The 17,524-nt window shown below is 56.2% G+C and overlaps 1 protein-coding gene across 1 annotated transcript in view; it reads right to left on the reverse strand.

The window, feature by feature from the left end:
* Positions 1–16,956, reverse strand: part of LOC125449993 (mitochondrial carnitine/acylcarnitine carrier protein-like) — a 17,306-nt gene extending 350 nt beyond the window's left edge. The window contains exons 1-8 of the mRNA XM_059643167.1: positions 16,714–16,956; positions 7,153–7,245; positions 6,419–6,546; positions 5,604–5,694; positions 3,484–3,601; positions 2,277–2,349; positions 1,105–1,214; positions 159–283 (exon numbers count right to left, since the gene is read on the reverse strand). Coding sequence (XP_059499150.1) covers positions 159–283; positions 1,105–1,214; positions 2,277–2,349; positions 3,484–3,601; positions 5,604–5,694; positions 6,419–6,546; positions 7,153–7,245; positions 16,714–16,815 — 840 coding nt within the window. The 5' untranslated portion in view covers positions 16,816–16,956. The remainder of the gene's footprint in view (positions 1–158; positions 284–1,104; positions 1,215–2,276; positions 2,350–3,483; positions 3,602–5,603; positions 5,695–6,418; positions 6,547–7,152; positions 7,246–16,713) is intronic.
* Between the last annotated feature and the right edge of the window lie 568 nt (positions 16,957–17,524).

Genomic DNA, 17,524 nt, shown 5'->3' on the forward strand with positions numbered 1-17,524 from the left:
CTGATCCAGGTCCCATCATAATCTGAGGTAACCCCCTTCGCTGTCCCCTACCCCCCTACTGCTGGTGACACCTGCATTCACTAACCATCCCTCCTACATTCACATCCAAACTGTTCATGAACTGGGAGGGTGAAGAAGAGGGAACAGAGATATCTTACCGCGTTGGCGGGAAATGCACGTAACATTACGGCTGTGAATCCCTTGTAGAGGGAGGCGAGACCCTCCTCGTGGATTAACTCACGAAGAACATCCCGAAAACCGCTCAGATACTTCGTGTCAGGAGCTGGGATCGGAAACGGACACAAGTTAAGAGCAGCATGGCCTCTACTTGGAGTATGGCCTCATACACACACACACACACACACACACACACACACACACACACACACACACACACTCTCTCTCACACACATTCTGTCACACACACACATTCTCTCTCTCACACACACACACACACACACACACACACATTCTCTCTCTCACACACACACACGTTCTCTCTCACATACACACACTCACACACATTCTGTCACACACACACTCACACACATTCTCTCTCTCTCACACACACACGTTCTCTCTCACATACACACACTCACACACATTCTGTCACACACACACTCACACACATTCTCTCTCTCTCACACACACACTAACACACACACACACACACACACTCACACATTCTCTCTCTCTCACACACACACACACACACACACACACACACTAACACACACACACACTAACACACACACACACTAACACACACACACACTAACACACATACACATACACACATTCTCTGTCACACACACTCACACACATTCTTACTGCAGGATGTGATGGAGATAGGGAGGGGGTGTAGGGGTGGAGGAGGTTACAGAGTTGGGAGGAGGTGTAGGGGGCCGGAGGGGGTGACAGAGATAGGGAGGGGGTGTAGGGGGCTGGAGGGGGTGACAGTGATAGGGAGGGGGTGTAGAGGGCTGGATGGAGTGACGGTAATAGGGAGGGGGCGCTGGCAAGTAGGGGTGATGGAGCATGCTGCTTGGCTGGGGTGGGCGGCATGGATCCCGTGCTCCCCGCGCCCCCATCCTAGGCACTCACCAGTCTGGTACCGAGACTTGACCACGTCGGCCGGTATGGCCACCATCCAATTAAATGTGCCCGCCATTCCTCCGGCCAAGAGGATTCTGGGAGTGCTGAGCCTGGCATCGCTATTGGGGGCAAAGAATAAGAACAGGGTTTTTGAGAGGGTGGTGGGCAGGGGGGGCTGGGGTGGGAAAGGGGTGTGGTAGTGCCCATGGGGGGAGGAGTGAGTGTGGGGGAGCGGTTTGGGGGAGTGGGAGGCCGTGAACTGCCCCTTAGCAACTCCAAACCCTGCTCACCCCTCCCCCTCCCCAAACGGGAACATGACTGAGCACACGCACCACCCCACCAAGACTTCCCATCCGTGCCCCCCCCCCCCCACCGACCACCCCCGATTCTCTGGCCGTAGCCCCCCCTCCCATTCATTACTCCTCCCCATGTGCCCTTCCTGCCCCCCTTTAGCCTTCCACCCTCCTCCTGGAGGTGGTGCGGTGGGGATGGTGGGTTGGGGTGGGGGGCACGAGGGTGAGTTTCGGAGACGCACCGCAACCACCCCCCCCCCCACCCACCTTCGAGATACGAATCCCAGGAAAGATGTGCACGCCCTTCCTCCAATGCCTCCCTAAATCCGCGTCGCCAGCCTGCACCCCCGCCTCACCCTCGCCCCTGATGCTTCCCGTCAAGCCCGCACCCCCTCCCCACACCCACTCGTTACCATCGCGATTCCCAACTCCTCCGAACCCGATTCCTCCTTCGTCTTCTCAACCCTGTGGGGTCTCGAACCCGGCAGTGGGGCTGGGGAGGGGAGCAGGTTGGCGTGCGGGTATGGCCAAGGGAGTAAGACACCCGCCGACTCCCCCAAAATGTACCAACCCCTCCACCCCACCCCAACCCCTCCCTCATCCCCCAAATTCCAAGCTTTGCCGTCAGCTTCGGAATTGGATGCCAGGCCGCTGGAATGGTTCCTGTCTCCACACCACCATCACCCCCTCCCTTCCAAGACCCCACCTTTTGGGATCCTGACGGGAACTAGGGGGTTCTGCGGGGAGATGTTGACTGGGGCGCAGCTGTCCCTGGTTTGGGGTGAACCTACTTGGGGGGTTTTTGGCGTGGGTGGGGAGAGAGAGAAGGTGCAGGTCTCGAGATGTGACCTTCCCCAGTTTTGGGGTTGAAATTGGTTGCCCACTGACCTTTCACCCTCAGGGGTCAACATCTCCTTCAACCACTCATAGCTCAGGAAGTAGACTCCATTGGCTGGGATATCTGATATGGCAGAGAGTAGACAACACCTGGTCATTGGACACAGGGAACATCGCGGGAGAGTACCCTCAGCACTGACCCTCCGACAGCGCCCGCTCCCTCAGCACTGACCCTCCGAAAGCACCCGCTCCCTCAGCACTGACCCTCCGAAAGCACCCGCTCCCTCAGCACTGACCCTCCGAAAGCACCCGCTCCCTCAGCACTGACCCTCCGACAGCGCCCGCTCCCTCAGCACTGACCCTCCGACAGCGCCCGCTCCCTCAGCACTGACCCTCCAACAGCGCCCGGTCCTTCAGCACTGACCCTCCAACAGCGCCCGCTCCCTCAGCACTGACCCTCCGAAAGCACCCGCTCCCTCAGCGCTGACCCTCCGACAGCGCCCGCTCCCTCAGCACTGACCCTCCGACAGCGCCCGCTCCCTCAGCACTGACCCTCCAACAGCGCCCGCTCCCTCAGTGCTGACCCTCCGACAGTGCCTGCTCCCTCAGCACTGACCCTCCGTCAGCGCCTGCTCCCTCGGCACCGACCCTGCGTGAGTGCTCGCTCCAACCCTCCGACAGCGCCCGCTCCCTCGGCGCCGACCCTCCGTCAGCGCCCGCTGTGGACCTCTGACAGCACCCGCTCCCTCGGCGCTGACCCTCCGACAGCGCCCACTCCCTCAGCACTGACCATCCGTCAGCGCCTGCTCCCTCAGCACTGACCCTCCGTCAGCGCCCGCTCCCTCGGCGCCGACCCTCCGACAGCGCCCGCTCCCTCGGCTCTGACCCTCCGACAGCGCCCGCTCCCTCGGCGCTGACACTCCGTCAGCACCTGCTCCCTCGGCGCTGACTCTCCTACAGCACCTGCTCCCTCGGCGCTGACCTTCCGACAGCGCCCGATCCCTCGGCGCTGACACTCCAACAGCGCCCGTTCCCTCGGCGCTGACACTCCGACAGCGCCCGCACCCTCGGCGCTGACCCTCCGACAGCGCCCGCACCCACTGCACCAACCCTCCGACAGTGCCCGCTCCCTCGGCGCTGACACTCCGACAGTGCCCGCACCCTCAGCACCGACCCTCCGTCAGCGCCTGCTCCCTCGGCGCCGACCCTCCGACAGCGCCCGCTCCCTCGGCACTGACCCTCCGACTGATGGCCCTACCCCTCAGTAAGGTGAGCCCAGTGCCTTTGTAGATTCCAGCCAGTCCAGATTCTTTGTAGAGTTGTTTCACACAATCACTGGGTCCTGAATATTTTCTGTCGCCTCTCCCTGTCTGCACCTACTCTGCCGCAAACAAACAAAAAGCTCTCTCAGTTTCCTCCTGCCACTGTGTGCTGTCACTCTGACATCTGCCCCAAAGCATGAAGTGATAACCGTACCAGCCCCCAGCCACTTCCTCGTTCCACACACGCACCACCCTCTGAGTGAAAAAGCTGCCCCTCAGGTCCCTTTCCGCCCCCCACCTTAAACCTGTGCCCCTCTAGTTTTGGACCCCCTCTACCCCTGGGGGGAAAAGACCTTCCCTATTCCCCGTCTCCATGCCCCTCATGGGTTTATAAATCTCTGTAAGGCCCCCCCCCCAGCCTCCGACGCTCTGGGGAAAACAGCCCCCAGCCCCTCCCTGTCACCCAAACCCTCCTTTACCAACCCCTTACCCAACATCCTTCCTGTAGCAGGGAGACGGGATTGGACGCAGTATTCCCAAAGCGGCCTCACCCATACACAACCCTCCCGACTTCTACACTCAACCCACCGACCGATAAAGGCGAGTGTCCCGAACCCCCTCCCTCACCTCAACTAGACCCTTATCAATCGTCCCACCACAAAAAGCCCGTGTTGCGACATGAAATGAACCGAACTGTGCAAGCCGACCCTAGCGTTTCATCCTACAACTCTTAAAAGGTCAGCCACCCACCAGGTGCATACACCATCCCCCTCCCAACCACAAACCGCGTCAGTTTCTTGAGCACCTCCGTCAACACTGGACCTGAACAGTCCACAGCAGAGCGATCGGCTCAGCAAGACACTGAGGCCACACTTGGGAATGCACCGGCAAACGGTGTTTCAGCCGCAGGGAGCCGAATGCTGGGAAGTAGAGATCGGGAACAGCAGGGGTGGGAAGCCTTGCATTTTCTCTCTCTCTCTCTCTTGCTCACTCTGGCTCTCTCTCTCTCTCTCTCTCTCTCTCTCTCACTCTCTCTCTCTCCCCACAAATAGCGGGAACGATGCAATCGTTCACTCGGGCAGAAGGGGACTGGGTTGCAAATATATCGCTGGATGTTGCAGACTCAAATTAGCGTTGAAGCGCTCAGGATAAAATCTGAAGGATTTTTAAAATGGTGCGGTCTCTCTCTGTCCCCAGAATGTACCAGAAATGTTTTTTTTTTGTTTAACCTGTGATTTTGCAGGCATTTGTTGCTGCATTTATTTCAGTCTGGTGGTGAGGAAGAGAAACATTCCTCTTCCCTTAGAAAACCTTTGGAACCAGGCCCTCAATTTGGCCGAGCATTGCTAGTGAGCTCAGCTGCCGCTGCGTGTCAGTGGTAGGGGAGATTTGGAGCTCAGCCGAGCATTGCTAGTGAGCTCAGCTGCCGCTGCGTATCAGTGGTAGGGGGAGATGTGGAGCTCAGCCGAGCATTGCTAGTGAGCTCAGCTGCCGCTGCGTGTCAGTGGTAGGGGAGATTTGGAGCTCAGCCGAGCATTGCTAGTGAGCTCAGCTGCCGCTGTGTATCAGTGGTAGGGGGAGATGTGGAGCTCAGCCGAGCATTCCTAATGAGCTCAGCTGCCTCTGCGTGTCAGTGGTAGGGGGAGATGTGGAGCTCAGCCGAGCATTCCTAATGAGCTCAGCTGCCTCTGCGTGTCAGTGGTAGGGGGAGATGTGGAGCTCAGCCGAGCATTCCTAATGAGCTCAGCTGCCTCTGCGTGTCAGTGGTAGGGGGAGATGTGGAGCTCAGCCGAGCATTCCTAATGAGCTCAGCTGCCTCTGCGTGTCAGTGGTAGGGGGAGATGTGGAGCTCAGCCGAGCATTCCTAATGAGCTCAGCTGCCTCTGCGTGTCAGTGGTAGGGGGAGATGTGGAGCTCAGCCGAGCATTCCTAATGAGCTCAGCTGCCCTTGCGTGTCAGTGGCGAAGTGGCAGTGTTGCAGGAGGGCGTTAGCTGGTCACTGGAGCAGGGATAGGGGGCTGTAGTGTCCGGTGGTGCACAGAGATGCCAGGCAGGAGGGAGGTGGATGATAAATGCTCACTCAGGACCGTCAAAATAATCTATGCGCGTCACTGGCCTGTAAGAGACACTTGATCCTCTCCACCGGGCTCTGGATGATGCTGCTAAACACCCCAGAAACCATTCCCGCGATAAACAGCTGATGCTTTCTGCAACACAGCGAACACAACACAATCAAGGCACATTCTCCTGCACCCTCCCTCGGCGCTGACCCTCCGACAGCGCCCGCTCCCTCGCCGCTGACCCTCCGACAGCGCCCCCTCCCTCAGCACTGACCCTCCGACAGCGCCCGCTCCCTCGGCGCTGACCCTCCGGCAGCGCCTGCTCCCTCAGCACTGACCCTCCGACAGCGCCCGCTCCCTCAGCACTGACCCTCTGACAGTGCCCGCTCCCTCAGCACTGACCCTCTGACAGTGCCCGCTCCCTCAGCACTGACCCTCCGACAGCGCCCGCTCCCTCAGCACTGACCCTCCGACAGTGCCCGCTCCCTCAGCACTGACCCTCCGACAGGGCCCGCTCCCTCAGCACTGACCCTCCGACAGTGCCCGCTCCCTCGTCGCTGACCCTGCGACAGCGCCCGCTCCCTCGGTGCTGACCCTCCGACAGCGCCCGCTCCCTCAGCACTGACCCTCCGACAGCGCCCGCTCCCTCAGCACTGACCCTCCGACAGTGCCCGCTCCCTCAGCACTGACCCTCCGACAGGGCCCGCTCCCTCAGCACTGACCCTCCGACAGCGCCCGCTCCCTCAGCACTGACCCTCCGACAGCGCCCGCTCCCTCAGCACTGACCCTCCGACAGTGCCCGCTCCCTCAGCACTGACCCTCTGACAGCGCCCGCTACCTTGGCGCTGACCCTCCGACGGTGAGAACTCACGAGAGGTGTTCCTCGGGGTGCTGCTGTTGGAGTTTCTTGCCAACACCGTAGCCAAAAAACAGGACAGCGGTGACGGGGGTGATGGCGAGGAGGGGAGCCCCCATTCCCTTGTACAACCCAGTGAGACCCTGAGGGAGACACAGAGAGAGTGACAGAAACAGTGGACCCACCCCCTCCCCACCTCCTCCTCCTCCCCGAGCCTGATACGCAGGGACAGGAGGCCGTTTCGCCTCCCCTCCGCCACAACCCCCACCACTCTGTAACACAGGAACAGGAGGCCATTCAGCCCCCCCACCGCTCCAGCCTGTTACACAGGAACAGGAGGCCATTCAGCCTCTCCACCTCCTCCTCCATCTGTTACACTGGGACAAGAGGCCATTCAGTACCTACACCCCCTCATCGAGCCTGTTACACAGGGACAGGAGGCCATTCAGCCCCTACACCTCCACATCGAGCCTGTGACAGAGGGACAGGAGGCCATTCAGTCCCTACACCTCCTCCTCAAGCCTGTTACACAGGGACAGGAGGCCATTCAGCCCCTCCACCTCCACATCGAGCCTGTGACAGAGGGACAGGAGGCCATTCAGTCCCTCCACCTCCTCCCCGAGCCTGTTACACAGGGACAGGAGGCCATTCAGCCCCTCCACCTCCTCCCCGAGCCTGTTACATAGGAACAGGAGGCCATTCAGCCCCCTCCATTGCGCTGTTTGAGGGACAGGCTGGCGGCGCCTCACCTCATTGGCCACGGTCTTCCTGATGCAGTCGAAGGCCCCGCTGTAGATGGGTGTCCGGCTGACGGTGGGCTTTCCCTGGGTCTGCAGTCGGACCTGTGCAGGGAAGGTGGGGTGGGGAAGGGAGAGTGGGTTCGTTCGGATGGAAAACACAATGAGGCTCAGGTTTCGCGCTGCACCCTGCGCTGGATGCATTTACCTAGCGCCTGGACACCCGCCTGGGTGTGGTGCTGTGAGGAGAGAGACTAGCGAGGGGTCGGAGTAGGTGACAGAGATAGGGAGGGGGGTTAGGGGGCTGTAGGGGGTAACAGAGATCAGGAGGGGGTGACAGAGACAGGGAGGGGGTGGAGGGGGTGACAGAGATAGGGAGGCGGTGTAGGGAGTGACAGAGATAGGGAGGGGGTGTAGGGGGCTGGAGGGGGTGACAGAGATAGGGAGGGGGTGTAGGGGGCTGGAGGGGGTGACAGAGATAGGGAGGGGGTGTAGGGGGCTGGAGGGGGTGACAGAGATAGGGAGGGGGTGTAGGGGGCTGGAGGGGGTGACAGAGATAGGGAGGGGGGTGTAGGGGGATGGAGGGGGTGACAGAGATAGGGAGGGGGTGTAGGGGGATGGAGGGGGTGACAGAGATAGGGAGGGGGATGGAGGGGGTGACAGAGATAGGGAGGGGGTGTAGGGGCTGGAGGGGGTGACAGAGACAGGGAGGGGGTGTAGGGGGCTGGAGGGGGTGACAGAGATAGGGAGGGGGTGTCGGGGGCCGGAGGGAGTGACAGAGATAGGGAGAGGGTGACAGAGATAGGGAGGGGGTGTAGGGGGCTGGAGGGGGTGACAGAGATAGGGAGGGGGTGTAGGGGGCTGGAGGGGGTGACAGAGATAGGGAGGGGGTGTAGGCGAATGGAGGGGGTGACAGAGATAGGGAGGGGGTGTAGGGGGCTGGAGGGATACAGTGGGTCACATTTTCAGGAGGGGCTGTGTTTTTGCGCTGTAGTGGGGCGAAGGCGGGGATTTTGTCTGTGTGTGAATGAGTGTGCATGTATGTGCGTGTGTGTGTGTGAGAATGAGTGTGCGTGTGTGTGTGAGTGAGAGAGAGAGTGTGTGTGTGAGTGAGTGTGTGTGTGAGAGACAGAGTGAGTGTGTGGGTGGATGTGTGTGTGAGAGAGTGAGTGTGTGGGTGTGTGTGTGTGAGAGAGAGAGAGTGAGTATGTGTGTGAGAGAGAGTGAGTGTGTGTGTGTGTGAGAGTGAGTTAGTTTGTGGGTGTGTGTGAGAGAGAAAGTGTGTGAGTGTGTGTGAGAGAGAAAGTGAGAGTGTGTGTGGGTGTGTGTGTGAGAGAGTGAGTGGGTGTGTGTGAGAGAGAAAGTGAGTGAGTGGGTGTGTGTGAGAGAGAAAGTGCGTGTGTGGGTGTGTGTGAGAGAGAAAGTGAGTGCGTGTGTGGGTGTGTGTGAGAGAGAAAGTGAGTGAGTGTGTGGGTGTGTGTGTGAGAGAAAGTGAGTGTGTGTGTGGGTGTGTGTGTGTGAGAGAGGGAGTGTGTGTGTGTGTGTGTGTGTGTGTGTGTGTGTGTGTGTGTGTGTGTGCGTGTGAGAGAGTGTGAGATGAAAACAGGGCGAGCAATTGCAGACAACTCCCTCGAGACGTTCGCGCCACACAAACGCCAAGCTACACCCATCTCCACCGAGAGAGACTGTAACCATCGCCTCCCCCCGCCCCAGCCAACTCCTTGACGTTCAATGGCGTTACCGTCACTGAATTCCCCACCCCCCCCCCCCCCCCCCCGACCCACCACTATCAACATCCTGGGGGTTACCCATTGTGTGTGAGATATTCTAAGCGGGAATGTATGTGAGAGAATATGTGTGTCAGTTTGTGACTGTGTAAAAAATTGTGAATGTGCGTGTGATAGTGAGTGAGCCTGTGAGAGCGAGTGGGGCTTTGTGTGTGTGTGTGTGTGTGTGTGTGTGTGAGAGAGAGAGAGAGAGAGAGATTTTGCGAATATGTGGGTGAGAGTTTGAGTGGGACTCTGTTTGTGTGTGTGTGTGTCTGTGTCTGCGTGTGTGGGTGACTGTGTGTATGTGTGTGGGTGAGTGTGTATGTGTGTGTGGCTGAGTGTGTGTGTGTGTGTGTGTATATGAAAAGAGAGAGAGAGTGTGTGAGAATGAGAGTGAGTGTGTGAGGGAGAGTGAATGTGAGGGAGATTGTGAATGAGTGAGTGTGATCAAGTGAGTGTGAGTGAGCGTGAGGGAGAGTGAGCGTGAGAGAGAGTGAGCGCATGAGTGTGAGGGAGAGTGGGTGTGAGGGAGAGTGGGTGTGAGGGAGAGGGAGTGTGAGTGAGAGGGAGAGTGAGCGAGTGAGTGAGTGAGTGAGCGTGAGGGAGAGTGAGCGTGAGAGAGAGAGAGCGCGCGAGTGTCAATGTGAGGGAGTGGGAGAGTGTGAGGGAGAGTGAGCGAGCGAATGAGTGTGAGAGAGAGTGTGAGGGCGAGTGGGCATGTGAATGAGAGTGTGAGTGAATGAGAGAGTGTGACTGAATGTGACGGAGACTGAGCATTAGAGAGAGTGAGTGTGAGGGACTGTGAGAGCGAGTGTGTGAGGGAGATTAAGCGTGTGAGGCAGAGTGAGTGTGTGAGTGAAGAGAATGAGTGAGTGTGAGAGAGAGTGAACGAGTGAGTGATTGTGAGGGAGAGTAAGCGTGAGGGAGAGTGACCGTGTGAGGGAGAGTGTGAGTCAGTGAGTGAGTGTGAGGGAGTGAGTGAGTGTGATGGAGTGTGAGTGTTGGGTGAAGTGAGTGTGAGTGTGTGAGGGAGAGCATGAGTGTCAGGGTGAGTGAGTGAGGGAGAGTGAGTGTGTGTGTGTGAGAGTGTGTGTGAGAGAGAATGTGTGAGTGATTGTGTGAGAGAGAGTGTGAGGGAGAGTGAGTGAGTGTGAGGGAGTGTGAGTGTTGGGGGAGTGAGTGTGAGTGTGTGAGCGAGAGTGAGTGAGTGTGAGTGAGTGAGTGTGAGGGACTGTGAGAGAGTGTGAGTGTGTGAGGCAGAGCGTGAGGGAGTGTGAGTGTGAGGGAGAGTGAGTGTGTGAGGGAGTGGAGTGTGGGAGGAGGAGTGAGTGTGAGTGAGTGTAAGAGACAGAGATGTGTGAGTATGAGTGAGTGTGTGAGAGAGTGTGTGAGGGAGAGCATGTGAGGGAGTGTGAGTGAGGGAGTATGAGTGAGGGAGAGAGAGATGTGTGAGTGTGAGTGAGAGAGTGTGTGTGAGAGTGAGCGCATGAGTGTGAGGGAGTGTCAGCCTGAGTGTGAGGGAGTGTGAGGGAGAGTGTGAGAGAGAGTGTGAGCAAGAGTGAGAGAGAGTGTGAGGGAGAATGAGCGAGTGAGTGAGTGTGAGAGAGAGTGTGAGGGAGAGTGGGCAAGTGAATTAGAGAATGTGAGTGAATGTGATGGAGAGTGAGTGTGAGAGAGAGCGAGCTTGTGAGGGATAGTGAGTGAGTGAGTGTGAGAGAGTGTATGTGAGGCAGAGTGAGTGCACGAGTGAAGAGAATGAGTGAGTGTGAGAGAGCATGAACGAGTGAGTGTGATTGTTGGGGGGAGTGAGTGAGTGTGAGTGTGTGCGTGAGGGAGACTGAGTGAGTGTGAGAGGGAGAGAGTGAGTGAGTGTGTGAGAGAGTGAGTGAGTGCGTGAGAGTGAGTGAGTGTGCGAGGGAGAGTGAGTGTGCAAGGGAGAGTGAGTGTGCGAGGGAGTGTGAGTGAGAGTGTGTGAGGGAGAGTGTGTGTGTGAGAGTGTGTGCATGAGAGTGAGAGGGAGAGAGAGTGTGAGGGAGTGAGTGCGAGGGAGAGTGCGAGGGAGAGTGTGAGGGACAGTGGGAGAGTGAGTGTGTGAGTGAGAGTGAGGGAGAGTGAGTGTGTGAGAGAGAGTGAGTGAGTGTGAGAGTGTGCGTGAGAGTAGGTGTGAGAGAGTGAGTGTGTGAGGGAGAGTGAGTGAGTGTGTGCGTGAGAGTGAGTGTGAGAGGGAGAGTGTGTGAGGGAGACTGAGTGAGTGAGTGTGAGAGGGAGAGAGTGAGTGTGTGTGAGAGAGTGAGTGTGTGAGAGAGTGTGTGTGAGAGAGTGTGGGAGAGTGTGTGTGAGGGTGAGTGAGTGTGAGAGAGAGTGCAAGAGAGTGAGTGTGAGAGGGAGATGTGTGAGTGAGAGTGAGTGTGTGAGGGTGAGTGAGAGAGTGTGTGAGTGCGAGAGAGTGAGTGTCAGAGAGAGGTGTGTGAGTGAGAGTGAGTGTGAGAGGGAGAGTGAGAGAGTGTGAGTGAGTGTGAGTGTGTGAGTATGAGAGGGAGAGTGTGAGTGAGTGTGTATGAGTGGGAGTGAGTGTGCGAGTGTGAGTGAGTGAGAGTGAGTGTGTGCGTGAGAGTGAGTGTGAGAGGGAGAGTGTGTGAGAGAGACTGAGTGAGTGTGAGAGGGAGAGAGTGAGTGTGTGTGAGAGAGTGAGTGTGTGAGAGAGTGAGTGTGTGAGAGAGTGTGTGTGAGAGAGTGAGTGTGTGAGAGCGTGTGAGTGAGTGTGGGAGAGTGTGTGTGAGGGTGAGTGAGTGTGAGAGAGTGAGTGCAAGAGAGTGAGTGTGAGAGGGAGATGTGAGAGTGAGTGTGTGAGGGTGGGTGAGAGAGTGTGTGAGAGAGAGGTGTGTGAGTGAGAGTGAGTGTGAGATGGAGAGTGAGAGAGTGTGAGTGAGTGTGAGTGTGTGAGTATGAGAGGGAGAGTGTGAGTGAGTGTGTATGAGTGGGAGTGAGTGTGCAAGTGTGTGAGTGAGAGTGAGTGTGTGAGGGTGAGTGAGAGAGTGTGTGAGTGTGAGAGAGTGAGTGAGGGAAAGTGAGTGTGTGAGGGTGAGTGTGAGAGTGTGAGTGTCTGAGGGTTAGTGAGAGAGTGTGAGTGAGTGTGAGAGAGAGATGTGTGAGTGAGTGTGAGAGAGTGAGTGAGGGAGAATGAGTGTTGGGAGTGAGTGAGTGTGAGAGAGAGTGACTGAGTGTGAGGGACTGTGTGTGAGTGTGAGGGACTGTGAGAGAGTGTGAGTGTGTGGGGGAGAGCGTGAAGGAGAGTGAGTGAGTGTGTGAGAGAGAGTGAGGGTGTGTGAGAGAGAGTGTGTGAGAGAGAGTGAGTAAGTGTGTGTGAGAGAGTGTGTGTGTGTGAGAGAGTGAGAGTGTGTGTGAGTGAGTGTGTGAGTGTGCGAGGGAGAGTGAATGTGCGAGGGAGAGTGTGTGTGTGAGAGAGTGAGTGTGCGAGTGTGAGGGAGAGTGTGTGAGAGTGAGTGTGTGAGGGAGAGTGAGTGTGTGTGTGCGTGAGAGTGTGTGTGAGTGAGTGAGTGTGAATGAGTGTGTGAGGGAGAGTGAGTGAGTGTGTGCGTGAGAGTGTGTGTGTGAGAGAGTGAGTGTGTGAGTGTGAGGGAGAGTGTGTGAGAGTGAGTGTGTGAGAGTGAGTGTGTGAGGGAGAGTGAGTGTGTGAGTGTGCGTGAGAGTGTGAGTGAGTGTGTGAGGGAGAGTGAGTGTGTGAGTGTGCGTGAGAGTGTGTGTGAGTGAGTGAGTGTGAATGAGTGTGTGCGGGAGAGTGAGTGAGTGTGTGCGTGAGAGTGTGTGCGTGAGGGAGAGTGCGTGAGTGAGTGTGTGAGAGAGTGAGTGTGTGAGAGAGTGAGTGTGTGAGTGAGCGAGGGAGAGTGAGTGAGGGAGAGTGAGTGTGCAAGCGAGAGCATGAGGGAGAGTGAGTGTGAGTGAGGGAGAGTGAGTGTGCGAGGGAGAGTGAGTGTGCGTGAGAGTGTATGTGAGAGTGAGAGTGAGTGTGTGAGGGAGAGTGAGTGTGAGAGGGAGAGTGTGTGAGGGAGAGTGTGTGAGGGAGACTGAGTGAGTGTGAGAGGGAGAGAGTGAGTGTGTGTGAGAGAGTGAGTGTGTGAGAGAGTGAGTGTGTGAGACCGTGTGAGTGAGTGTGGGAGAGTGTGTGTGAGGGTGAGTGAGTGTGAGAGAGAGATGTGTGAGTGTGAGTGAGTGTGAGAGAGATATGTGATTGAGTGTGAGAGAGTGAGTGTGGGAGAGATGTGTGAGTGCAAGGTAGTGAGTGTGAGAGGGAGATGTGTGAGTGTGTGTGTGAGTGAGAGTGAGTGTGTGAGGGTGAGTGAGAGAGTGTGTGAGTGCGAGAGAGTGAGTGTGAGAGGGAGATGTGTGAGTGTGTGTGTGTGTGAGTGAGAGTGAGTGTGTGAGGGTGAGTGAGAGAGTGTGAGTGAGTGCGAGAGAGTGAGTGTGACAGAGAGGTGTGTGAGTGTGTGAGTGAGAGTGAGTGTGAGAGGGAGAGTGAGAGAGTGTGGGTGAGTGTGAGAGAGAAATGTGAGAGTGTGAGTGAGAATGAATGTGTGAGTGAGAGTGAGTGTGTGTGTGAGAGAGAGGTGTGTGAGTGAGTGAGAGTGAGTGTGTGAGGGTGAGGGTAAGGGTGAGAGTGTGTGTGAGTGTGTGAGGGTGAGGGAGAGAGTGTGAGTGAGTGTGAGAGAGTGAGTGAGGGAGAGTGAGTGAGGGAGAGTGAGTGAGTGAGGGTGAGTGTGTGTGAGAGAGTGAGTGTGAGAGAGATGTGTGAGTGAGTGCGAGAGAGTGAGTGTGAGAGGGAGAGTGTGAGTGAGTGTGAGAAGGAGAGTGTGAGTGAGTGTATATGAGTGAGAGTGAGTGTGTGAGTGTGAGAGAGATGTGAGAGTGTGAGTGAGAATGAGTGTGTGAGTGAGAGTGAGTGTGTGTGTGAGAGAGAGATGGGTGAGTGAGTGTGAGAGAGAGATGTGAGCGTGAGTGAGTGTGAGAGAGATATGTGAGTGAGTGTGAGAGAGTGAGTGTGAGAGAGATGTGTGAGTCAAGGGAGTGAGTGTGAGAGGAGATGTGTGAGTGTGTGTGTGTGAGTGAGAGTGAGTGTGTGAGGGTGAGTGAGAGAGTGTGTGAGTGCGAGAGAGTGAGTGTGAGAGGGAGATGTGTGAGTGTGTGTGTGAGTGAGAGTGAGTGTGTGAGGGTGAGTGAGAGAGTGTGAGTGAGTGTGAGAGGGAGTGTGTGAGTGAGTGTGAGTGTGAGAGGGAGAGTGTGAGTGAGTGTATATGAGTGAGAGTGAGTGTGTGAGTGTGAGAGAGATGTGAGAGTGTGAGTGAGAATGAGTGTGTGAGTGAGAGTGAGTGTGTGTGAGAGAGAGATGTGAGTGTGAGTGAGTGTGAGAGAGATATGTGAGTGAGTGTGAGAGAGATATGTGAGTGCAAGGGAGTGAGTGTGAGAGGGAGATGTGTGAGTGTGTGTGTGAGTGAGAGTGAGTGTGTGAGGGTGAGTGAGAGAGTGTGAGTGAGTGCGAGAGAGTGAGTGTGACAGAGATGTGTGAGTGTGTGAGTGAGAGTGAGTGTGAGAGGGAGAGTGAGAGAGTGTGGGTGAGTGTGAGTGAGTGTGAGAGGGAGAGTGTGAGTGTGTGAGTGTGAGAGAGAGATGTGAGAGTGTGAGTGAGAATGAATGTGTGAGTGAGAGTGAGTGTGTGTGTGAGAGAGAGATGTGTGAGTGAGTGAGAGTGAGTGTGTGAGGGTGAGGGTGAGAGTGTGTGTGGGTGTGTGAGTGTGTGAGGGTGAGGGAGAGAGTGTGAGTGAGTGTGAGAGAGTGAGTGAGTGAGGGAGAGTGAGTGAGGGAGAGTGAGTGAGGGAGAGTGAGTGAGTGAGGGTGAGTGTGTGAGGGTGAGTGTGAGAGGGTGAGTGTGAGAGAGATGTGTGAGTGAGTGCGAGAGAGTGAGTGTGAGAGGGAGAGTGTGAGTGAGTGTGAGTGTGAGAGGGAGAGTGTGAGTGAGTGTATATGAGTGAGAGTGAGTGTGTGAGTGTGAGAGAGATGTGAGTGTGAGTGAGAATGAGTGTGTGAGTGAGAGTGAGTGTGTGAGGGAGTGAGAGTGAGTGAGTGAGGGTGAGAGTGTGAGTGAGTGAGTGAGGGAGAGTGGGTGAGTGTGAGTGAGTGTGAGTGAGTGTGAGAGAGAGATGTGTGAGTGAGTGTGAGAGAGTGAGTGTGTGAGGGAGAGTGAGTGAGTGTGTGCGTGAGAGTGTGTGCGTGAGGGAGACTGAGTGAGTGAGTGTGAGAGGGAGAGAGTGAGTGAGTGTGTGTGTGTGAGTGTGAGAGAGTGAGTGTGAGAGAGATGTGTGAGTGAGTGTGAGAGAGGGAGAGTTGAGGTGCCCCCCCGCCCATTGCCTACCCTGGGGGAGTGGAGTGGATTTGCTGATCGCTCGGAGGCCGGTGACAGGCTGCCCCGCTCCTGCTGAGCTGGAAGCCGGGAGCAGGCTGTAAACTTGGCCAAGACCCCAGCAGCGGGACAATGGGGTTATTTCATTCGCCCTGGATCTCCCAGGAAGGCAGACAGCTCCGTCAGCACAGCCAGGGCTCAGGCTAGCAACGACCGCAGGAGAGGGGGCCCTGCGAATAAATGTACCCGTTCACGCTGCGGACCCAGGCTCCCAAACATAGCCATCATCAACCCCTCACCCACATCAGAGATAGGCAGCAGGGAGGATGGAAGGAGGTCAGAGAGGGAGAGAGAGAGAGAGAGACCTGAGAGTGAGTGGTACAGAGACAGACACACACATACACAGTCGGGGAGACAGACCCAGAGAGAGAGAGAGGCACAGAGAGAGCCATAGAGAGAGAGAGACAGAGAGAGAGAGAGAGGGAGCGCACAAAAAGAGAGAGAAAAAAACACAAGAGAGAGAGAGAGACAGAGAGAGTCAGAGCCTCACAAAAAGAGAGAGAAAAAAACACAAGAGAGAGAGAGAGACAGAGACGCAGAGAGAGAGAGAGAGACAGAGCCACACAGCAGGAGAGAGAGAGACACAGAGAGAGAGACAGAGGCAGAACGATACAAACAGACTGAGACACAGAGAGAGAGGGAGAGGGAGCCATAAAAAGAGAGAGAGAGAGACGGAGAGGGACAGAGAGGCGCAGAGAGAGAGATTTAGATTTTGTCTACAATTTCATAATTTGTTAATCTTTACAAAGCTGATACTTTGACAATTAAAATGCGAAATCGTGGGGATGAGGAATGAGGAAGGTCTGGGGGCTAACCACAGCCTGAACATCCTCACAACAGCTCCCCAAGAAATTGCAGGGACCGACGTGAGAAACCTTTAACAACTAAGCCCCTGGAAACAGTCTCCCTCCCTCCCTCCCTCCGTGAGATAGATTCAGCGCTGAAGCACTGAGAGATCTGCTGAGCAAAGATAAGCCTCAGAGAGAGAGAGCAAGGGAGAGAGAGAGAGAGAGAGAGAGAGCCACAGAGAGAGAGAGAGAGATAGACAGAACCACAGAGAGAGCGACTGAGAGAGAGAGAGAGAGCCACAGAGATAGAGACACAGAGAGACAAAGACAGAGAGGGGAAGAGAGAGAGAGAGACAGAAGTTCAGAGAAACAGACAGACAGAGAGGGAGACAGAAGCGGAGAGGCAGAGAGCGCGATAGAGAGAGAGGGAGAGAGACAGAGACACAGAGGGAGAGACAGAGCTGCAGAGATAGAGACAGAGAGAGGGGAGGGGGGAGAGAGAGAGAGAGAGAGAGAGAGACAGTGTTTGTCACAGGCTCCTTACTTTCACTGTGTCCAGGGGGTGCCCGGCCAGGATGAGGCAAACTCCCCCGATCCCACCGGCAAGCAGATTCTTCACAGGACTCACATATTCCTGTTTGCTCATCTCTCCCTCTCTCTGTCTCTGTCTCTCTCTCTCTCGCTCTCTGTCTCTCTCTCGCTCGCTCTCGCTCTCTGTCTCTCTCTCTCTCGCTCTCTGTCTCTCTCTCGCTCTCTGTCTCTCTCTCTCTCGCTCTCTCCCTCTTTCGGTGACACTGGCATTTCGTGGAAAACCGGGGCTCGCTGCACTCGGGCAGTCACATGGGCTCGGACTCTGCACTCACTCCTTCTCTTTCACTCATACTCTCATACTCTCTCATACTCTCACTCACTCATTCTCACCCTCACACTCACTCTCACACACACTACTCTCACATTCACTTGCTCTCACACTCACTTGCACTCACACAATCACTCAGTGACACTCTCACACTTACTGTCACACTCACTCTCACTCAGTCACTCACACTCACTCACATACTCACTCTCACACTCACTCACTCAGACTCACTTACTCTCAAACGCACGCTCACACACTCGCTCACTTTCACACTCATGAACTCTCACTAATTTCATCTCACACACACACTCACACGCATTCATTCACTCACACACTCGTTGCCACATGCTCTGATGCTCTAACTTATGCACACACACACTCACTCGCACTTACTCTCACACTCGCTCACTCTCACACTCACTCACTCCCTCCACTCTCACTCTCGCACTCAGTCACACTCACTCACTCGCACTCACTCAGAGACTCTCACACTCAC

Source organism: Stegostoma tigrinum, chromosome 49, assembly GCF_030684315.1.
Source record: "Stegostoma tigrinum isolate sSteTig4 chromosome 49, sSteTig4.hap1, whole genome shotgun sequence".
Lineage (NCBI taxonomy): Eukaryota > Metazoa > Chordata > Chondrichthyes > Orectolobiformes > Stegostomatidae > Stegostoma > Stegostoma tigrinum.